Raw genomic sequence first — 24,194 nt, forward strand, 5'->3', positions numbered from 1 at the left:
CTCGCCTCCACGTGGCCCCCGCTGTCAACGCGGCGTGCGGGATTCTACCTCACCTGAGGGGGATCGCGGACGCCGCGACTAAGTGGGTTGCTTCCCTCACGGGACGGTCCTCCCTCTGAATGATCCTTCACGGGTGACAGGGGGGTTTTTCCAAGTCCTCTCTCCCCTCGCAGCTGTTTCTGCACCGACCATCGGTACCTGACATGGGCGTAAGCCTCGTTCAGGAGAGCTTGCCTTTAATTAGGCCTTTGGGCTGTAGAACACTCGTTGTATTCATCATCCTAAGAACGTCCTCGTTAGACGTGTGCGAGACCCACGATATCTTCAGGATCCTGCGGTAGCACCACATTTCAAATGCTTCCAGTTTGTTCAGCATTGTGATTTCTAATACCCATGTCTCGCAACCGTATAATAGGATGGACCACACATAGCGTTTCAGGACCCTCTGACGAATATGCATTGAGAGGATTCTGTTACTTAGGACTGGTCCCCATTTCGCAAATGCCTTACGTGATATTTCAATTCTGGTCATTATCTCTTCATCAGAATCTCCATTTACATTCAACTAGCTTCCAAGATATTTAAAATGGTGCACACGTTCTATTCTTTCACCATCCAGCCAAAGCTGACATTGACCTACATTTACCTTGCCGGCTGCCATCCACTTTGTTTTTGAAATGTTAATTTTGTGGCCCTTCCGGCGGCTTGCTTCGTTGACCAGGTTCACTAATGTTTGGAGGTCTTCTAAGTTCTCTGTGAGAATAGCTGTATCGTCAGCGTACCTGATATTGTTAATAATTCCTCCTCCTACTCTTACTCCCTCCTGTCTGTCCTCTAAAGCCTCCTTAAAGATTTTTTCGGAGTATATATTGAAAAGACCGGGTGACAAAACGCAGCCTTGTCGTACTCCACGTTTAATAGGTAGTCTTTGAGTACGACTGTTCCCTATTTAGATAGAGACTACTTGATTGTAGTACAGATATTTTAGCAGACTTATATCGTAGTGGTCCAGTCCTGCTATTTGTAGGTACTCAAACAGTGTATCGTGTTGTATCCAGTCAAATGCTTTCTCAAAGTCAATGAAGCAGATGTAGACGTCCTTTCTGAATTCACAATTTTTCTGTATGAGAACACGCATGCAAAACAATGCCTCTCTGGTTCCCAGACCATTTCTAAACCCAAATTGTTTGTCACCCATTCTACTTTCGCATAGAAGGAATATTCGGTTCTGCAGAATTCGTAAAAATATCTTGAGTGTGTGGCTCATCAAACTGATCAGTCTAAAGTTACTGCATTTGGTGGGTCTGCTTTTCTTTGGTATTGTTATAAACAACGACTCCAACCAATCATCTGGTATTATTCCTTCGTTGTAAATTTTGTTAAAGAAGGCAGTTAAATAGGTGATGTTTTCTTCTTCCAGAAGTTTAAGCAGCTCAGTAGGGATTTGATCTGGTCCAGACACCTTATTATTTTTAGCTTGTTTTATTGCTTTTCTAACCTCTGATTTCAATATACTGGGGCCCCTATCTGTCTCGTTTTCACAAACAGCCTGTGTGTCTATAGCGTCTTCTCGAGCAGCATCGTCAAAAAGGTCGTTGATGTAACGCTCCCATTCCTTACACTGCTGTTCGTGGTCACAGATGTTTCCGTTGGCGTCCCTGAGCAAGTGAGGGTTTTCTGGTTTTCTGCTTCCGGAGGTATATTTAAGTTTCTTGTGGAGATTGAAACTGTCGCGTTTTTTTGGAGGTCTTATATTTGTTATTATCTCTATTTTTATATGTTCGTCGTATTTCCATTAGGTCCAGAATCTCTTGTGTCATCCAATCATTTTTTGTCAGTCTCTTAGGTGTCTTCGGCGACTCTTTTGCTTCTTCTAAAATCACATTATGTATGTTGTGCCAACATTCGTTGATGGTTCTATCTTCGTTTGATATTTTTGTTATTTTATGCATTTTTTTTATTAAGTTCCTGCGATATGTTTTCACGTGCTTGGGGATTTTTGAGGAGGTCGAGACATATCCTGTTGGGTTTGGATGGTTTGGTAAGTTTCTTTAATTTAATTTCTATTCTGGAGCAGATTAAATTATGGTTAGAATTTATATCAACACCGAGGTAAGTTTTTACATCTTTAATGTTGTTTCGAAATCGTTGGTTTATCAAAATGTAGTCTATCTGGTTCCGTACTATTCTGCCCTGTTGTCCATCTTGAGGGGACTTCCACGTATACAAGCGTCTTTCTGGAAGTTGAAACCAGGTATTTGCAAAGATAAAGTCAGCTTCTTGGCAGAATTCGATTAGACGTTCACCTCTTTGATTTCTTTCCCCCAAGCCAACATTTCCGGTTATGTTATGCGTTACCATCTGTCCAACTTTAGCATTAAAATCATCCATAAGTATTGTTATTTCATGTTTCTTTGTTATTTTTAGCACTTCTTCTATTTGGTGGTAAAATTCTTCGATTTCGTGTTCATCTTTATCAGCAGTGGGAGCATAAACTTGAATAATATTTATATTTACAGGTTTGGCATTCAATCGTATTAACATTATTTTGTCTGACAGTGGGACGAAGTTGGTGATATATTTACTAATATGCTGCTTCATAATTATTGACACTCCATTACGGTGCATATGGCCTTGGTTTCCGGAAAAATAAACAGTGTATCCACTTGAATTGTAATTACCTGTGCTCGGCCATCTTGTCTCACTCACTCCCATGATAGCGATATCTAATTTGTTCATCTCAAGGAGTAGATTTCTCAGCTTGCCAGCCTCATATAAGATTGTTACATTCCATGTAGCTATCTTACAGGGGTTTTTCATTTGCAACTTCTGTTTTTATTATACTATCTATCAATTCGTCTGTGAAAAATAGCTTGAAAAACTTGATGTGAGTTGGAACTTGTGGACCTGGGGCTTTTGAAATAGTATTGAATGGTATCCGAGGTGGAATGTCATCAACTTTTGTAACATCTTTCCATTCTGTATTCACATCAATAGTGTCATGTTCATCTTCTTCATCTTCACTGTAAATTATATTTGGCATTCTTCTTCTCTTTCTAGGAAATATTTCGCTATCACTACTATTGTCACTATCATTCTAGTCTGAAAACATTATGTTTCTCCGATTTTCATTTCTGTCAGTAGAAATACTGAATTCAAACTCGTCGTCACTACTGCTAATATCATTGAAATTATTAATATCATCGTGTATTATTCTTCCAGAGTTCCAGGCCATATTTTACGGTTCTAAAAAATATTAAATAATAAACTAAACTCAACTCTGTAAAATAACTCCTGCAACGCGCACGCTCTCTTGAAAAATCAAAACAAGACTGAATTTTCATGCGAATAACACAAAAGTACACTTACATAAAAACGGTAAAAGATAACGGAACATAGATAACAAGCAGAAACCTAATTCACAAAAATGACATGGCACAATGTTTAACGCATTACTAGTACATATAACAACAATCACAGCAATAAAAATAATAAATCGGTTCTTGCCGCCATATGCGTGGCATTGAACCCAGTAAGTAAAGTACAATGCCGCTCATATGGTGGCATTGGTCCGTTAAGGGTTAATAATTGTTGGACAACAACATATCCTAATTCATTCTTTTATTATTTCTTCCTTACTTTCGGTTGACTTTGCGCCTTGATAACAAAAAAATCCTAAGCAATACTTTGAAACAGCATCACAAAGCATCCAAAATTTGAACCCCATTTGTGGTGTTTTTGATTAGGAAGGTACTGTTTTATACTTGATTGACAATGAGTACCCACCAGTGATTCATCTACACTCAACTGTGTGTTGGTGCGGTGTATACTGTTCACGAAAAATCTTATTGGCATAATCCACAAAAAAGTTAAACTTTCCACATGGATCGTAATCTGTATGTCCTGGTAGTGCCAAAGTGGTATTGTCAACCAGATGGAAAAACTTTATGATCAATAAAAACCTATCCCTAGGAAACATTTTTCCAAACCCCGATATTTGCCTTGAGCCTGTATTCCAATAAGACATCATTGTTGGACGTCTAGTTTCTAATAAAACAGCAATAAATGCTTTCATTTCCACTATGGTAACAGGTTTCCACCTTTTTGCATGTGAGTTACGCTTCAAAGTTTTGTTGGAACTCAAAAACTGATGAGCGTACCGGATTGTTTTAGTAACAATCGAAAAGAATATGGAGAAATATTCAATTGGTTTTGCATCAGGATCAGGCGGATATTGTGAACCAGGAACCTCCGTAAAATAATCCTTTTCATTCGAATACCGTGAATTCAAATCCAAAAATTCATCAACAGAGGCATGTTCGGTGCAGTTTCCATTTAGTTCATCATCGCTGCTCCTGCTAATAGCTCGTAATCTCTTTTTAGGAATAATAATATCACTTCCGCTATCACTTTCGTTGTTACAAATTTGCACTTGATCATCAGACCAGGATACCGAATCAGTTTCACTCCAAATATTAGGCATTGTTTTCACCGTTATTTAACAGAAAAAAAGAATGTGGATTTGAAATTTGTAATATTATTACAACAATTAAAAATCATATGCTCCGCAAACGCAACGTACTTCACTGGACGCACAAATCCTAATGATTTAGAGCAGCGTTATCACGCTCTTCGCAGTCTTGGCATAAAAAAACAGGAGTGCTATCGCGCTCTTCGCATTTTTGGCACAATAGCGCTCCTCAGCAGTCAAACGGTTAAATATTCCCTGCTGTTGCCCATTTTGGATGCCGAGGACCAAATTGGAGACGCGCACATGACTACAGATTCTACCACTCTGTAGTACAGAGTACGGGCCCAGAAGCTGCCATCTTCTTTGTTGGGCATAATCCTACACAGCATGCCCGCGTATTTCATGGCCTTTCCACTGACGCAATTTATATGTGCCCGGAAACATTGGTTCCCCTCGATGACAACGCCAAGGTAACGCGTTGATTTACACGTGAGGTGGAGGACCTCGATTTCCTTCTTTGCTAGTTCTGGGTGGTTACGATAAAACCACTTCTTAACCCTTTCACAGTGTGGTAAAATTACGAATTCTGGTTCAAAAACTGTCTAGTATTTTCATGTTCGGAAATACTTCGGCATGTAATAAAAATGTAATAAAACGTGTTTTATATGTACCTTGTTAGCAATTAGTCCGTGTATGATAGATTTTAAAACACGGGATAGATAAGCCGACGTCATAATCCGGGCAGTAGTAGCTTGTTTTCTTCCTCACTCTTTTTCCACTTATTCGTTTCGAACAGCACACTACATAAAGTCTATATGGTTTGGCCTTATTGGCAGTTGGCGCGGAATAATATCAATAAAATGTCTTTCTGTCAATCGGAGCGGTGTGGGAGTAGAGGAAGGTCTACCGCCTTTGCTCTGGCTTGGTATTTCCTCATGGTATTGTGCTATCTATCAGTTCAAGTCGAAACTGTAAATGGATCATGGTTCTACCTTCCTTTTTATGCAGTATATATGCATTCCAAATGGTTTGGTCAAGAAGGTGTATAAAAATTTTATCATAGTATTTTTTGCCTCTGCATCTTGTTGTGGAGTAATATTTTAGATTCTGGTCGGCCTTGTCTACTCCTCCCATTTTAAAATTGTAATCGGATACAGCCTTTGGAACTATTTTCGTCTCACTGTTTTTCTGTACCGTTGTCATATCTGCGTTGTGAATTGTTGATAATGTTACAACATCCTTCTTATCTTTCCACTTTAGAATGCAGATCTTTCCATCCTGGAGTGTTATTTTGTCCCCTCTTTTCAATTTCAGTTTTTATAGCTGCTGGTGTTTTCTATTTTGCCGTACGGCCCCTTAAATGTCGGTATTGCGTGTGAGTAATATGCTGGCTAATTCGGGTGATGTGTAGTGGTTATTGTTGAGGGGGTTATTTGAAATAAAAGGGTGTAGAATGAGACACACGTAAATAACTATATTTAAGAAAGAAGTGAAGGAGACACGGTGAAGAAGCGCACAGTATGAGAGTACGGAAGAACCTGAGAGGCTTGGGCGACAACGCATGTTTTTATACCTGTGTACTCTCAGGTATATGGAAACCCTGCACTTCAGGATGTAGAGGCTTTCCAAGACTCAAGAAATTACTTCTTGCTTCAACAGTTATCCGTAATAATACAGTATCCTTAATCCAATAATGGTTTTACAAGAGTCAGGACGATGCTTGTCGGTTGCGATAAGTTTTTATATTCTTCATTTATAATTGTGCCCTTCTCAATATATATAATTTGATAATAGATGTATCCCGCGCTTGCCTCGCAAAGCATGAAGGTATTTATTCCAAATCTGGATCGTTTCAATGGCAAATATTGCTTCCATCCCAATCTGCCTTTGTATAATAATAAACTCTCGTCTACGGAAAAATCTTAGTTTGGTGCAATTGCTGACAAAAGAGCGATTGATACGGTTGAACACAGGCCAAATTTTGTGAAGTTTCGGATTTGGATGATTTGGTGGTATCTTTATGTTGTTGTCTACAAAGTGGAGACAACTTTTCAACAACCGAAATCTGTCGTATGTCATAATATTTCGCACGAACGGTGTGTACATGCTGTGCCGTTTCGATCAGTACCATTCTACTATGGACTTTTGTACTAAGGATTGCAAGATACGCAGTACAAGAAATACGTAAATTTCATTTACGATAGTATCTTGCCATTTGTTGTGCCATGAGTGATTCTCATGTTGCCCTTTGTGGTCACGTGCGGATCTATTTGTCTCGGTTTCAATCAAATGCAGTAAGTCCGGAGAGAAGAAATATTAAAAATAGCTTCGTATATCGCCGCTGTCATTTCTTACGTGAACGGACGGAGAACTGATGAAATGCATTCTTGGTGGTGGAGGAGGCATATTATTTTCGTAAATTCTTGTAAAATTATATGTCATCGGTTGAGACCGGATTATCACTATCACTGGCATTTATGATTCATCAGTCACTACTATTACTACTCCCTATGTTGGATAACAAAAATACAATTTTATATAATTCACGAAAACGATTTTTAGAACTGATGAAGCACCAAAATCTGGTGTGAAGGATTGTGTGATCGGTTTCTAAGTCGACGGCATACTGAATTGAAAACTAAATCACGTCTCCTTCAGTTAAAATAATCTTAGAAAACAGAGAAAGCAAAGAACCTAGCCATATAGTCTTAGACTAAACAGTTTGAACGCCTTACACTATCCGTGCGTGGCACGGGACAAGCTGAACGGTACTTGATGCTCTGCCCGTGACCGTCACTAGATACACTGTCAATGGGTTAATATTGCTCAAAGCAGTAGCAGACTTACGTTTAACGATCTCAATGACTCTGGCACAGATCATGAGAGCCGCGTTGTCAGCAAAACAACGTTTCCTTTGCTCGCAAAGGAAATCTTGGCTATGTCTTCCTTTGAGGCAGTACTCGAATGCCTTGGCGAAGTTTCATAAAGTGCACAATGGTCGCTAGGCAGGCCGGTAATCAGGACCTGGTTTCTTGGGAATCAAGACCAGTCTTCCGTCCTTCCACGACCGGGGAAAGTATCTAACGGCAAGGCACCTCTTGAAGCGATGTGTAATATGGTCGATAGCGTCCTTCTTCAAGGCCCAATTTATCGGTAACGGAATGTTATCCAGGTTGTAAACGTACATTAACCCTTTGACTACGACAGACTTTGGCATGCACCGGCCGTACAATACGGTACGAATTCACTCGCGATGTCCACTGGGTGCGGCGAAGTTTTTCGTTAGACATGCATTTCTGCAAAATACTGAATTCTATTACATTAAACTAATATTATTTGAAGTGAACATTAATTTTAAGCTTTTTTTACGATATTTAATAATCAAATTTAATAATATAATAACGTGTGATACATTTCAAAACATGGATGAATACATAATCCTATATTACATTTTTTGCATTCGTAATGTGTATCCTTTCTCTTATCATTTTTTACACACACTACACATTTACGCCTTGCACTTTTCCGAATTGCTGTATTGCTTTCATATAGAACGGAAAATGCTTTGGCGTCAAACGAAAAGGCTCATTGTTAGTATCTTTACCTTTTAATTTATATCCATTAGTTTCTTCTAAGCTGTATTTTCTTAATATTTGTTTTATTAAATTTAAATGAAATTTACGAAATGTTAAATTTCTTCCAGATACAATATAATATAAATGTGTTATGTACCTGAGGGTGTTGTGTATACTAACTGTCCCGTATACGGAAAAGTGACTTCCATTGACGACCAACCTAGTATTCCTCAATTATACTAATATGAACTTATAATATGAACTTAACCAAGACTCGACGTGGCCGCACTGCTCTGACCGAACTGACCGAACTGCTCGAACTGACCCGCGGCATCCGATTTTTGCCGCTTATATCGCTCCGGCGGAAACGTCGTCTGTCTTTTCTTCCTTTGTCACCAAGGTGACGGTTACTCCTAAGGGTTTTCCCCGGCCGCCCTAAACGCGCGGCCAGGTAGCCCTGTAGCGGTAGGCGGCCGGTAATTATTTTCCAGCAACATCTGCTGTACCCGTGGGGTTGTTAAAAAAGTCAATAAAATCATTTTCGACTTGCACCGGCCAGGGAAAGTTTATTACTTAGTCCTTGGCCTCTGCAAGCGAATCCTCTAACGATTATTATTGTCACCGGCCGTGTACCGCTATAAAATTGAAAGTTTTTCTAGGCGGGCGCGTAGTTGCAGTACAATGGCTGCTACATCACCCCCGCCCCCCCGCCAGTGATTGTGTATTACATGCACACACACACCCATACATAATGGTAACGCGCACTCTCTGACATACGTCAGGTATACGTCCCTTGCGAACACCATAGCTACATTAATACCTTAAGAATAGTACTCTACTTAAAAATATTTTACTTGCACAACTTGAAATCGGTCGGGGAATCTAACGCGTCTTTCCGAGCGTGTAACTCGACCGTTTTCTTGCGCTACTGGGATCGGCGTTGGCGTCTGAGCCTCTTGCTGTGATTGGGCTGATGCCCCTTCGACAACATCAGAGACAATGTATGCAGGTTTTAACCTATCTAAGATAACGACTACCGGCTTGCCCTTAATGTCTAATGTGAACTTCCTCGGACCTCTGTTTAATATTTTGTATGGCCGGCGTATGGCAGCTGCAACGAGCTCCGCACGGTATCATTTCTAACGAATACCTTCGCAAGATCTTTAAATACGAATGTACGTTTCGCTCCATGATGACTACCCGGAGCCGGCGTGACCTGACGGAAATGACGGCGAAATCGGCTGCGTCGTGGTCCGCTGGGGCTGGCTGCGGCGATAGGAATTCGCCCGGTAGGCGCAACGTCTCGCCGTACACCAATTCTGCAGCTGTCGCTTTGACGTCTTCCTTCCGGGCTGCGCGTATGCCCAGCAAAATGGTCGGAAGAACTTTGGTCCACTGTGTGTTGCTGTGACAACGGATAGCAGCCTTTAATTGGCGATCCAACCGCTCTACCATACCATTTGCTGACGGATGGTATGCCGTTGTCCTCAGATGAGCCGTACCTGTCAATATACTTAATTGTTTGAACAGGTTCGACTCGAACTGTCTCCCCTGTGTGGTCTTCCTTCGTTTCGGTTTCGATTAGTACACCGTTGTTGTTAATTCTGCGGAGGTTGCGTATCCTGATGTTTTCCTTTGTTGGGGCGATGGATTTGACAATGGTTGCCTTTATGTTTTCACTGCTAGAAGTCGGAGTGTTTTCTGTTGGATAGATAGTGGCCACAAATCTGTTTGGGATTGTGGGAGTCCTGTGATTTTTTGGCGGTGCCTTGGTGACGTTGGCATATGAGGTGGGAGGTGGGGTTGTTTGTGCGTGGTTAGCGGTTTTCCCCAAGGTGTTTACTGTATTTACCACGTTTTCCACGTTTTTTGCGAGACAGTCCAGTCTTCCCCCGATCGAGTCGCGTTCATGGGCTTTGGTCCTCAGGGAGTTGTTCTCTGCGATCAGCTGCTGTGTGTAGGTGTAGGCTTGCTTGATTAGGCCTTTGAAGTGCTTGGCATCATCTTCTGGTAGGCTCTAGGCAAGTTCTTGGCTGAATGTCAAGAGTACTAGCAGGGGAGATGGTACCGTGGTGTCAGGATCTGCATTGTTATGGCGTTTGTTTTCCCTTGGTGTATCCCTTTCGTCATCCGCGGAGACCTTTCGTTTGAGTTTGCTGCCGAGTTTCTTTGCCTCCCGGGATTGGACAGCATTCCAGTCGGTGTCCATGTCTGTATCCATGTTGCCTCCGCGTGACTAAGTCACGCGGCGCAGCACTTGGTCGCGCATCTTTTGGGATCTCGTTGGTTTCTTTTATTTTTTTTCCGAAAAAAACAAAAAAAAACAAAAAAAATTGTTTATAAAAAATGTCCGAATTTGTTTAAAAAATTGTTTAAAATTGTTTAAACAATTGTTTAAACAATTGTCTGTTTGTTTTTGTACACTCGCTTTTGAATTTCGCGCACTGCAGTTTGTCCAAGTCCGTGGCGGAAACTCGATGTATTTTTTTGGCCCGGGGAGTTAGTTGTTGCCAACCCTAGAAAAAATTCCAAGGTTGGCAGCAGCGGTGGTTTTCCGGTAGAGTAGAAACTCACTGGTTTTTTCGGACCTGCGGGAGCCAATGAGCACGCGCAACGCCGCGACGGCAGCGCTACCCACGCCGACGGTGGCGTCCCGAAGTTCGAGGTGGAAGCACGTTTTTCTATCTGTTGGATGAAATTTTCACTTCCACAATTTTTGTACTATTTGCACACACGATAGCTTAAATTAATCGTCTTTGAAAACAACTTATTTTGGCATTCACTATTTTCGTCTGCGGTCTATATTTCCGGAGGAATCCGGTCACGAAGATCGGCGTGCCGGAGCACGTGGCGATCGATCTATCGATCTTTTGCTCTCTCTTATTTCGTTAATTTCCAGCCGATTTTCACATTTTTTGGCACAAACTGATCCTCTTCATTCGCACTTCACTTCGATGCACAGATTTTAATTTTTACAACTGTTTTTACCACCTTTTGGGATTACGAAGACAGAGCACGGCGTGACGTCGCGTCCACTCTCTGCGGCACCTAGCGGCAGAATCCTGTAGATAGCGACATTTTTTTTCATTTAGTGTCTAATTATATGTAGCTCGAGTTTCCGCTTATTGCTACCTAGATTTTCTTCTTTTATATTTATTCGATTCTTTTTTAAATTTGGGTAAGTATTCTTTATTATATTATTTCCACATTTATAATGATTATTTCAATATTTATTCATTTTTGTTGATTTTTCTGTATTTTTTTTAAATTTTTATATTTTATTTACAGGTCTCTTAGCCGTCAACTTATTGAGTTGACGTTGTCCGTCCCTGCCACGTGGAGGCGGACCTGCTACTTTCTTCATGATTAATGTAAGTATCTCTTTTATTTATGGCTAATTTTGCATATGTAGAGAATTTAATAAATTGTTCTTTTGTTGAAATTAGCTTTACTTTATTGTCTTTGTTTAGGGTTAATTCAGGAAATCTGTATTCTTGATATAATGGGCAGTCAAATGGCATGTGGTTCAACGTTTCTTCTGTGTTTAGACATAATATACAGGTATTTCTTTAAGTTAGACCTCTCTTATGTAGTGTATACTGTATTGGACCGTATCCCGTTATAAAATAGACGCATTGTGGTCCAGGTGTGAACCATTCGTTTTCATTGGCAAAGTTTACATTTTTAATAAATTCGTATGTCGTTCTTCCGTGTAGTTCTGAAGTCCATCTTGCTTGCCATTCCTCTAGTGTTTCTTTTTTAATTTTCTTGATTTCTTCTTTTATGTATTCTAAGTTTAGTTCTGTATTTGATTGGTCTAAATTTTGTTCTCTGTATCTTTAATTTCTCCAACAGGTGTGTTTGTTTCGTTTTATTCGGTTTGTCAAACCTTGTTCAACTATTTCAAGGTCTAATGGCATTGCTTCTGCAATCACCTGCATTGTCACCGTCGGGGTGGTTCTGCAGGATCTTGTTAAAAGCAGTAAAATTTGTCGATGCAAAGCCATCAGGTTTCTTTTTATTTGTGTGTTGTATACTTTGTCGTACCATAAACCAGCTCCGTATTTTATTATTGATAAAATGCAACAGCTCGATACATTATTTTAATTATATTTGATTTAATACCCCATTCTTGGTTGGTAACTCGACGAATAGTCATTATAAAATTTATTACTTTTTGTCTGAGAAATTTTGAATGTTGAATAAAATTTAGTTTATTATCAATAATCATACCTAAATATCTTATTTGTTCGACATATTTTATTTTGGATTCATACACGAAAATGTTTGGCATACGACTTTTATCAAATTTGCCTTTAATCAACATAGCCAGCGATTTGGTTTTAGAGATTTTCAATTTGTGAAGTAAACACCATTCCGCCAGGACTTTTGTATCTATTGATGCGTTCTGTTCAATTTCGTTTCTGGAGTTTCCTTTGATGATAAATACAATATCGTCGGCATATGCTGATGCTTCTACTGTGCCATCTGTTGTTTCTGCCTCAATTTTATCCAGTAAAATGTCCATGCACCAGTCCCAAGCTGCGGGACCGATGATGGAGCCTTGTGGGCAGCCCTTTCTCATTATTTTTTGATGCTTGTCAAACCTAGATATTATTCTCATTTTTCTATTTTTAAAATAATTTTTTATTAAATTTAGTAAACATGTACTGATATTACATTCAATGAGCCTTCGATAAATGGCTGGCCACCATAAATTGTCAAAGGCTCCTTCAATGTCAATGAAAAGAGCAACTACATATTTCTTGTCCGTTTTAGATTCATATTTTAGCCTTATAAACGCACCTTCTGTAGATTTTCTTTTCCGGAATCCAAATTGGTTTTTATTTTCAAATCCTTTTTCTCTGTATATGATATTTATTCTATTAATTAAGATTTTTTCGAATAGTTTCCCCATAACTGGTAGTAAGGCAATGGGTCTGTATGAATTAATCAATTTTCTGTCTTTATCTTTATTTTTTAATATTATTGTTACATTAGCTATTTTCCATTCCTTAGGAAATATACCCTTTCGGAGGCACTTATTATATAAATTTAATATTACATCTTTGTTAATCTTTTTTTTTTTTTTTTTTTTTATCGTGGGGGAAATCTGCTGGTCAGACACCCCCGTCCCGCCCGGATGGCGGGGCGGGGGCAGTGCGGGGTTCGACCCGCTAAAAGCCCCACTGCGGCCTAGGGCGCTGGCGATTAACGGGGGAGCCACGGGAACTCTTAAGAACACGACCGCGGCTCCCCCTCGCCTGGCCGGCCACCAGGATGGAGCTGTGACCGGCCGCGTCCCGGGGGGAGATTAATCCTCCCCCCATAAATCATCTTGATTCGGCGGTGCGGGGGACCGCACCCCACACCGCCTCGTCACGACGGCCGCACCGGCGGCCGTCGGGGGCGACGACAAGTTGTCGTCGCCCCCACTCCTGATAGGACATCCTCGGTTGGCGGGCGGCGGGTAATTAAACCAGCATGATCTGGTACACCCGCCGCCCGCCTATTATCAGCTGCTCGGGGGGGGGGCTCTAGGCGTGGGGGCACACGCCGCACCCCCCGCTCGCGGCGACCCCGCTCGGCAGCCTCCTTCTGCAACATTACCTGTTCGCAGAAGGCTATGGCTGCCGCCCATTTTGTCGGGCTCTCCAGCATGGCCCCAACTAAGCTGGAGAGAGCGAGGTCGCGACCAACTTCCCTACTTAGTTCTCGGCGCAGAACTGAAAAGGCGTGGCACACCTCCAGTGTATGCTGCGCCGAGTCCTCCTCCGCGCCACAGTGGTGGCACACCGTCGTCGCTTCCCGACCGATGCGACACAGGTAGACACCGAAGCAGCCATGCCCGGTGAATACCTGCGTCGCACGGTAGGAAAGCCTGCCAAACCGCCTCTCCCGCCACGAGGTGAAGTGCGGCAGGAGAGCCCCGGGGACGCGCTCGGCGGCATGGGAGCAAAGCTCCGCATGCCATCTGGTGAGCGCTAGTCCCCGGGCCTGGAGCTCGAAGCCCTCGACCGCCTCCCGCTCCGGCGGGTCCCCCGAGCCCGGCCAGCGACGCATATGCGCCTATAGACATAGGCGCGCATCGCCGCCTGCAGCTCGAAGGGAATTTCTCCCGCCAGAGCAAGCGCCGCCACGGTAGACGTGGTGCGGTAACCCCTTACGAGGCGAAGGGCCATTTGCCTCTGAATCCGGCGCAACAACAATGTGTTGCGCCGGTTTGCCCTCACGGACGGCGCCCAAATCGGGGCGCCGTATAATTCCATGGACCGCACTACGCCTAGGTATAGGCGACGCACCATATCGCCAGGTCCCCCGATATTGGGCAACAGGCGGCCTAACGCGGCCGCCGCCCTCTCAACTCGGGGGACGAGACGGCCGAAATGTGCTCCGAACCTCCAGTGGCTGTCGAGGATCAGTCCGAGATACTTGATCTCGGACTTCACCTCGACGCAGGCTTCCCCAACCCAGATCCACGATCTGGCCCGTGGCCGAGACCAAGGCCGTCCAAACCAGACGGCCTCGGCCTTCTCCGGGGCCACCTTCAGCCCCAGATCGTAGATCCTCGCGACGACGGCTGCCACCGCAACCTCCGCTCGTCGGATGGTCCTCTCGAAGGTGTCCCCGACGGCGACCACTAATGTGTCGTCTGCATAGCAGACGAGAGTGGCACCGTCGGGCAGGGGGGCCTTCAGGACTGCGTTATATCCCAGGTCCCACAGGAGTGGTCCTAACACGGACCCCTGTGGGACCCCGCAGTCCACTTCCCTCCGTAACGTCTCGTACCGGCCCGGGTATTCCACCCACCTGTCCCGCAGGTAGGCCCCGATCACCCGCCTCAGATAGGGAGGCACCTGGTGTTCAACCAGGGCCTCCCTAATGGCGGACCAGGGCAGGGTGTTAAATGCATTGACGATGTCGATCGACACCGCCACGCACACCCCGCCCCGTGCCACGGCATTGTCCGAGAGGGACTTTAGACGGTCAATTGCATCGACCGTCGATCGCCCCTCCCGGAAGCCGAACTGGCAGTCCGCCAGATCGGGGCCAACGCGGGACAGGTGCCTGGCGAGGCGGGCAGCAATGATCTTTTCAAAGATCTTGCCCACCTCGTCCAGGAGGCAAATGGGCCGGTACGCGGAGGGAGAATCCGCAGGCCTCCCATCCTTCCTTAAGAGGACCATCCGACTTCCCCTCCAGAGGTCCGTGAACACCCCGGACCTCAGGAGCCCGGAGTAGAGGCCTCTCAGCCTCTCGCCCAGGACGCTCATGGCAAGCAGCCAGACCCGGCCGGGGATACCGTCCGGCCCCGGGGCAGTATTCTTGCCCCGAAGCCATTTGACTACCCCGGCCATTTCCTCCGGCGCGACCTCCAGATCCGGGGACCACTCATGTCCCTCTAGCTGTGGGACGGGCCGGGACGCCTCCCCGCTGACGGGGAATAGCGCGTCCACGACCCGTCCGAGCATCCCCGGATCCAGGCTCTCCGTCAGAGGGGGGGCCCAGGGACGCAATCGTCCCATCGCCATTTTGTATGGGCGCCCCCATGGGTCTCGGTTAATAGTGCCGAGAAGGTCGCGTCAGGCCTGGCTCTTTGCCTGCCTGATGGCCAGCTGCAGGGCGACCACCTTCTCTCTGTATCGCCCATACAGCTGGATAGCCAGCTCCACGTCGGAACGTCGTCGTCGACGGGCGCGGGCGCACTGGCGTCGCGCGCGAACGCACTCTGTGCGCAAATCCGCTATCGCGCGCGACCACCAGTACACCGCCTTCCTCGGGAAAACCCTGGCCCGGGGCATGGCGACGTCGCAAATGGACGTCATTGCGCCCCGGAACCAATGGGCCTCCCTTGTCCCGTCGACTGGCCCGGCCGGTGTTGCCGGCCAGGCCACGACGTGGGCTGCCGCCATCAGAGCGTCCTGGTCGAGGCGCTTTAGCGCCCACCGCGGCTGAGGCGATCCCTCATCAGCGGGGCGACGTCGGGGTGTCGATGGGGCGGCGGAAAGGCCGAGAACAATGTACCTGTGGTCTGATAGTGTCTCGACCTCCTCCGCCACCCTCCACCCCGTAATACGGCGCGCGGCTTACTCCAGCTACGCCCTCTTCACCGCGCAACACTGCTTGGGGCTAGGGATTTTTTAGAGAGGTTGTCATCATCGCGGTCCGGCCGGTTAAGGCAAGACCCCCGTTCCTGTAAAACATGACCACAGTTAGTGTCGTCGTTGTGAGTCTTAAGATGGGCTATGCCTGGGTCCTATGTGGACTATACTAGCCGCTCTCTCGACGCGTGCCGATGGTCTGGCTCTACCCTCGTTCGTTATCGTGACAGGGGAAGACAACGTGCTACTCCCGCTGCCACCTCGAGTCCAACCCAATCCAGGCACTCTTGACGGAGTAGTGTTAAAGTCAATTTATCTCCGCAAGAGGGGCTTCAGCCTGGCCCGAGGGGACGAACCCCGAGGGGTCCGCCCAGCATGCCGTTCGAATGGCGGATTGGACAAGTCCACGTCTGCCCGTCACTCAAGTCGGACACGGGACGACTCCAAAGCTAGCGCCGCCTGATAGGAAGCACAAGCTGGGTCCCGCGACTTGTGTGCACTAGCCCACCCTCTGTCCTTGCAATTAGAGCAGACCGGAGGTTCACTCTTCTTGCTACAGAGCGTGAAGGTATGCCCCTTTTGGGAGCAGTGACCGCACACGTCCTCCTTGAATTTACAACGCTTCGAGGTATGCCCGAAGCGTTGACAACGGTAGCACCGAAGCACCTGGACGAAATCCCGTACACGACAGGAGTTCCATCCAAGGTAAACTCGGCTACCCCTCTGCTTCAGCCGCTGAAGATTCTGCGGACTGACGGCAACGACCCAGTTGGCTGTCTCCGGGGTCTTGCCAGCCATGCGGCTGACCCGAATTCCCGAAGGCACATCCTTCTGGTTCGCATCGCAGAGATTTTGCCTCCAAATACTGGAGGCAATTTCGTCCTTACCCATCCGACGCGGGACGTCGTAAACTAAAACCTCGGGGTCCCGCTTGGTAGGTAAGGAGACGGACAGACCCGCGCTCCGGAGCTTCTTATTGTCAACGAAGGCTTGCAGGTCCTCCTTTCGGTCGGTCTCGACGACGATGCCACCGGAGTGGATGCGTCGGACCGACTTTACTCGGATCGCCTCCTTCGCTGGTTTAATGAGGGACAGAACAGTAACCTTCGTAACTTCGCTGCTCTGTCCTTTTTACTTCGGCGGGAAGATTTTTACCACATGCTGCGATTGTGGCCGTCTCCCCGCTTCCGGAGAAGCTCCTTTGCAGTCGACTTTGTTCACATGGGCGTAAGTCGGCTGCGCGGCGTTGCAGGCCGTCTTCGGGAGAGTTCCCTTGGACGGCCCAGGTCGCATCGCACTCATTACGGCAGGACGCGCTTTTAGGTCCGCCCTGACCGCGGCGAGTTGCCCTTCGACGAAGCTATTCCGTTGAATAAGCTCCTGGACCAACTCGTTGAGTGCCTCAACCTCGGCGAGTATCTTTGACCCGGACTCCTTATTGACTTTCGACTCAGGTCGAAAGCAAAAGGTCCGTATTTCGGACACTCGCCTAAAGGCTTCGTCTCTTACGAGATCGAGAGGCCGTACCTTCTGCCCGGAGAACGTCCCCTTCGGTCTCCTGGCCCGGTTTACTGCGGCCTTGCCGGTGGGTGCGCCCGGCTTGGCTCGCTTCGACTTTTTGGTGACGGTTTGCCAACCGTCACCAGTAGGGTCCTCGACACGCTCGGGTGCCGACTGCACCTTCACGAGTGACGTGTCTCCGACTCGTTCGATTACTTCCACGTTACCGGTGTCCGGCGTACCTTCTACCGTGGGCTCGGTTTTCACCGAGACCGCTCGCGTGGGAGTCACACATCTTTGCAAGATCACACGAGGATTGGCGATATTAATCACCTTCCCGGATCTTGTCTTTCTCACAGACGCGGGGGGACTGACAGCTGCATTTGCAGTTCCCGCGTCTGCGGCGACGGCTTCACTCCGAGTAGGAGCTGGACCCGTCGTCTTTGGACGCTTAGTTTTTGTTTGTTCATTTTTATTCAGACCCATAATGTGTCTTGGTCTTTCATCCAGTGCGCTCCCCGGCCACCACCGACCCGCACAATTTGGAACCCGCCAAAGGCTGAGTTAGGGCTACGCACCGAATATAGTCTGCTGGCTGGGTCGGTTTCCTTACCCAGCCCGCGTCCTCGCCCAGCAGAACCCACTTGCCCGAAGCGTGTGGTCGTTCCAAGCCGATTGACTGGACCAGGGCTGCTTTTCTCGTCCAGCCGCCCATCTAGCCGAAGCAGAGGCCAAAGGTACGTGTTGGGGACGTCTCACCCGCAGGAGAGGGCCCCCTCAGATCCCAGGATCCTCTTTTCCGACGACAAGGGTCGCCACGCACGGCAAACACGTGGGAGACAGCAGTCGGAGAGGCTGCCTCTTCCTCTCCACCACACTTCGTTCAGTTCGCTGCGTATTTAAGAACACGAGCTATCCAGCGGTACCTTTTTCGTGGAGGCTCAAGTGTGGCTAGGGCACGTTTGCCCCTTGCGGCCTGGGTTGCCCAGGGGATTGATTGCATCCCATGTATTCCTGAGCCCAGCGGAGTGTTGTCTAGTGGCGTGTTCCGCCCACGAAAAACGGTCTGAAAAACCGTTTAACGTAAACTGGGGAACTGATGCCACGAGTGACAACAGTTCCCCAGTCGGAAGTCATATAGCACATACAGTGCTGTACAAAGAACACGCCACAGCCCGTATGCTAAATCAGGGCCTCGCCATTATGCGAAGTACTACATGTACGACGCACTGACGGTCTCTAATGCCTTCATCGCCGATACACCCATCGACTCGGCCGATCAACCCTCCTACGCGAGGGCTAGTTCGGGGGTTATCTCCCGCCCTGGGTGGCCACAGACCGCCACCGCCAAACATGACCACAGGTTTACGGTATGTGTCCGACTTTAGTTGGCCCCTCACCTCAAGCCACTCCGGCTAGGTAGAACCTGCCAGGGAATAAAATCCCCGCCGGCACAGCCTTGAGGATCATTAGGGCACGAAGCCCCCCCACCACGACAAGGTAGCGGACACGGGGGGGATCTTTGTTAATCTGCCAAAATTTTTTTTTTTTTTTTTTTTCAATGATTTCAATGGTGAAATTATCAAATCCTGGGGCTTTCTTCTTTTTAGCTGTTTTAATTGCGATTCTAATTTCCTCTTTTGATATATTTGTTTCTAAATTTAGATTGGCGTAATTTTTTATTTTGGTTCTAATATCTCGATTTTCTTCCGTTTCAGTATAATTTTCATTAGATACATATTTGTCTAATAGCGCATCAATTGCCTCCTTATAATCTAGAGCCTGTCGACCAGTTGGAAGTATTACCGAACTTAATGTTATAGGTTCTCGGAATTTTTCTCTTACGATTTTATACACTATACTCCATGGGTCTTTATTTCCTTCAACCTTAACAGAATTGTGCCATGTTTCTGTTTTGTTTTTTCTGATAGCAGAAACATATTTGTTCCTTGTTACTTTGTAAATGTTTGTATAACTTTCAATTAGATTTGTTAAATTTAATTTTCGTGCTCTCGAAAGTTGTTTTTTTGCTGCATTGACTTCTGATCGTCATTTATTTAGTTCTTGATTCCACCAAGGTACAGATTTGTTATATTTCCCGATTTTTGGTATCGATCGTTTACAACATTCATGTAATAATTTATTAAATCGTTTGATGGCTTTGTTAGGACCAATGTCTCCTAATTCGTGTGAAATGTCGTCTTTAAATTTGGTTTGAACAATTTCTTCGAATTTTTCCCAATTAGCTTTTTTAACGTTGTAATTTTTATCCTTTATCCAAATTCTTCTACATACAGTTGTTCTTGCAATTTCAAGAGTAATCATGTTATGGTCACTTGTTGTAGCCAATTGGTGAACCTTCCAGTTTTTAATTATTTTTAACATTCCCTCATTACAAAGGGTTATATCAATGTTTGTTTCTCCCATTACAGAGGAAAATGTATGTGGGTTGTTAGGTTTGTTAAGTACAAATAGTTTGTTAACTACAATAAATTCTTCAAATAGTTTCCCTCGATCATCAGTAGTTTCCGAATACCATAGATTTGATTTAGAATTCGCATCAGCAATAATTAATATATTATAAGGATTTTTTAAATTATTTAATATATTTTCCAATTGTTTAAGAAAAGGGTCTAACGCTAAAGAGGGTTGACAGTATATGTTAATTATATAGAAATCTGTATATTTTGTCACAATTTGGAAGCACATAATATGTTCACTTTGTATTAAAATATTTTGCATAATTTGAATATTTTCGTTTCTTATAACTGCTGCCACCCATAGAGTTTTATATTCAGGTTGAATGATTTTCATTTCTTTTGATTTGTAACCTCTTACTTTGTTTTAAATGTTATAAGGTTCTCGTAAACATAATATGTCAATATTTTGTTCTTTCATAATTAATTCCAAGTTAGCAGCAGCTGCAATTGATCGTTGTGCATTAATTTGTGCGATTCTTAGGTCCATTTAATTCTGCTTCTATATAGGTCTAAATTTCTGAGATATTCTGGGCATTCTTTGTGCTTCACGGTATGATTAGTATCACGTCTTTTGGTTCTTAAACAGTTTATACACTTTGGATGATTTTTGCTCGGGCAGTCATTTATTAAATGTTCTTTTGAGCCACATACTTACATAATTGGTCCGGTGCATTACAAGTCTTGGCTACATGGCCATAGCCGTGACATTTATAACATCGTGTGATATTTATAAATTCTCTCACTCTGTATGTACGCCACAAATTCTTCCACGATTAATTAAATTTTCAAAGTATTTCCCCGGGATTTGCACTATCCAATTTACCTTGTTTTCATTAATTTTAAAGCTATGTGCAAAATTAATTTCATTGCGTAGATCCTGAATTTCTTCCAAACTGTAATTATTAAAATTTTTACTAATTAGATCTTCCTTAAGATCCTCTACTTTATTTTCTTTTTCAATATCGTATATTATGATTGATGGGTTCATTTTACGAGGTTTTTTCATTTTTAAATTCTCCTTTTCAAGATTACTTTTCATAATTAAGTCAACATCGTCCTTGTCTTGCACTTCAATAATAATACCCTTATTTCTCATCTGCCTGATATTTTTAACTTTTAGTTTATTTCTTATATCTTTTAGTTTGTTTATTACTTGTGATTTTATTTGTTCGTTATTTTTACCATCTTCTTCAGTCGGTTTGATCAATACTATTTCAGATTTTTGTTTAGTGATAATTTTCTTTCTCTCTATTTCAGCTATTTGACGGGGTGAGGAACAATTTATTGCGGCAACTGTTGCATATGAAGGTTTTGCAGAAAGTTCATTAGCTAAATGTGATGATTTCAGTTTTTCGTTCTCAAAAATTTCTTTTTGTAGGACTGATTCTAAATTTAACCACTTTTCTAAAATGAATTTAATTGTTGACCGATTAATTTTGTTGCTTTCTTCGAAAAGAAAATCCTCCAGAGCCTTTCTTTCTTCTTTTACAAATTCCAACGTAGTATAATTTTGTTCCACATCCATAATTTCCTCTTCTATTTTCTTCCTTTTCCCTATTCTATCGCCGGTTGTCGAATAGATGGAAGAAACCGAACTTGATCGACTCATTCTAGGCGTGTCCTCCTCCATACTTATCTCTCCTCCTTCACTCTCCTTCCTCTTCTTAATTGTTTTGATTTTTTGTTTAAGTTTGTCCATAGTGGTCCCACGAGTAAGTCGGTCAGTATGTCGACCCAGGCAGAGCCGCTTTACCTGGGCAAGGCTAAATACTGCTGGAGGTCGCCAGGTATCCAGCAGGTGGCCGCTAACGATTGATGCTCCCACCAGCCACACCCCGATGCAAGACCAGGGTGTACCCCATCGCCGCGCACCATAGCTTAGGGTTAGGGATTGTTTAGAGAGGTTGTCATCCTCGCGGTCCGGCCGATTAAGGCAAGACCCCCGGGCCCGTGAAACATGACCACGGGCTTACGGTATGAGGTTCAATTTTAGTCTGGCCTCTCACCTCAAGCCACTCCGGCTAGGTTAGACCTGCTAGGGAATCAAGTTCCCCGCCGGCACAGCCTTGAGGATCATCGAGGCTTGCAAGCCCCCCCACCACGACAAGGTACGAATCACGGGGGGGGGGGTAGATAAGGACATTTAGTGTGTAACTTAATAATGGGCACCTTTATGCCCCATTCTTCGTGCGCAGATCGTTTTATTGCCATTATGTATTTCACTAGCTTCTCACGAAATCTTTTCACATGATAAACAAAAGTCATGTCCCGATCCACAGTTACTCTAAGGTATTTATATGTGTCCACGTATTTTATTCTGGAGCCATCAATCTTAATACTAGGTAACCGCTCTCGGTGCATTTTACCCTTCATTAACATAGCACAGGTCTTAGCTGTTGATACCTTTAGCTTGCTGGCAGTACACCATTTCAAAACCTCGTCGATGACTCCAGTTGCCATCTGCTCAAGTTCTCTACGAGAATTGCCCTTAATAAGAATTGTAACATCGTCAGCATAGGCTATAACTTCTATTTCGTCTTCATTAAAAGTATCCCGAAATGTATTTAGGAGCACATCCAGACACAAATTCCAGGCTAGTGGTCCAATAATAGAACCCTGGGGACATCCTTTAGTTACTTTATAAGTGTGTTCTTCATATTTGTTTCTTACTAAAAATTTGCGTCTGCAAAAATATTTATCTATAATTTTAACTAGGCAAGAGCTGCACTCAGCCCCTACTAGGCAAATCTTAATGTAAGGTCACCAAATATTGTCGAACGCCCCTTCGATATCCATGAACACCGAAACAACGTATTTCTTTTCAGTAACAGTAATGCCCCTCTTAAAACGCAAAAATGCGTCTTCCGTAGATCGACCTGCCCTAAATTCAAATTGATTATCGTTGTTTAATTTCTTTTCCTGATACTTTGTTTCAATTCTGTTTACTATAACTCTTTCATAAATTTTCCTGAATATGGATAGTAGTGCTATTGGCCTGTAACTTTTAACTAACTCCTTGTTAGCATCAGGACTCTTAGGAATAATCTTCAACTCGGCCGTTTTCCAGATTTTAGGAAATTCTCTTTCGCGAAGGCATTTATTGTAGAGCAGAACCAATACTTCTTTTTTGCATCTCCAAAACTCCTTAATGATCTCAATGCCAAATCCGTCTAAACCAGGCGCCTTTTTATTTTTACTCTTTTTAATAGCATTTATTATTTCTTCTTCCGAAATATCTGGCTCTAAATTTAAATTTATGTACTCATTACTTGCTGCTTTAATTCGTCCATGGACATCAATCTCATCTACTCTATTTTCATTAGGTATAAATTTGCTCACCAACAGATCTACTGATTCCTTCCATGATGAGGTTCTTTCACCATCTGTTTTAAGCAAAGAGCCGATGCAGCAGCTCCTGTTTAATTTATCTCTTGCCATTTTGTGAAGGATGCCCCAGGGGTTCGTACTCCCTTCTTCACTAACAAAATGCTTCCAAGAAGCGCTCTTACTCTTCCTTATTTCAGCCACGTATTTATTCCTGGCTGTCCTGTATTGTGTTGGAGGTACTCATCGATGTTATTAAAATACAGGGTAGATAGGGACATTTAGTGTGAATCCGGCCACCACGAAGGTGACGCGGATATGTTTCCTCGCCCGTTCGGGCATACACAACTAAGTTTCCATCTACTTCCAGCGGCCCCACATTCAAGGGAAAGGGCCGAGGAAAAATCCGCACGTGCCATTGAGACGTTTACAATGGACGAGTTCTTTAGCCGCCAGCGAATTTCAGTTTCCATCCATCTGCTGGCGCCCACGGGGAACCACGGGGAGGCGAACTCGTGACGCGACGCCTCGCGTCCACTAAACGAAGACCTAGGAAATCGGGATGGGTGTTGGAATCGGGATTTTTCCTACCGGAAGCCCTTCAACCAAAGGGTTTCCCGGCAGAAGGATGCGAATACCTGGAAGACCTTTTGCGACGACACGAAGTGTTGTGCCGCCTCAGGCCATTTCCAGCTTCCGCTAGGGGTGATGTCCCGCAGAGCCTCTCTCTGCGGGTTGAAGT

At 44.6% G+C, this 24,194-nt stretch overlaps 1 protein-coding gene across 1 annotated transcript; it reads right to left on the minus strand.

Moving 5' to 3' along the window:
- Positions 1–220: 220 nt before the first annotated feature.
- On the minus strand, positions 221–2,739 carry LOC143261929 (uncharacterized). Its single transcript, XM_076527998.1, has 6 exons — positions 2,682–2,739; positions 2,307–2,495; positions 1,986–2,237; positions 965–1,767; positions 647–844; positions 221–445 (listed from the first exon to the last, which is right to left on the minus strand). The coding sequence occupies exons 1-6, from the start codon at positions 2,737–2,739 to the stop codon at positions 221–223; spliced, it is 1,725 nt and encodes a 574-aa protein (XP_076384113.1).
- Between the last annotated feature and the right edge of the window lie 21,455 nt (positions 2,740–24,194).

This window comes from Megalopta genalis, unplaced genomic scaffold (assembly GCF_051020955.1).
Source record: "Megalopta genalis isolate 19385.01 unplaced genomic scaffold, iyMegGena1_principal scaffold0075, whole genome shotgun sequence".
Lineage (NCBI taxonomy): Eukaryota > Metazoa > Arthropoda > Insecta > Hymenoptera > Halictidae > Megalopta > Megalopta genalis.

Bases quoted from the DNA above. Each gene is read 5' to 3' on its own strand.
- LOC143261929 (XM_076527998.1), bottom strand. From the start codon at position 2,739: ATGAACAAATTAGATATCGCTATCATGGGAGTGAGTGAGACAAGATGG. The intron at 2,238-2,306 runs GTGAACGTCTAA...TTCAACTTCCAG, and splicing joins GGGGGAAAGAAATCAAAGAG to AAAGACGCTTGTATACGTGG. The intron at 446-646 runs GTAAATGTAGGT...CATATTCGTCAG, and splicing joins AGTGGATGGCAGCCGGCAAG to AGGGTCCTGAAACGCTATGT.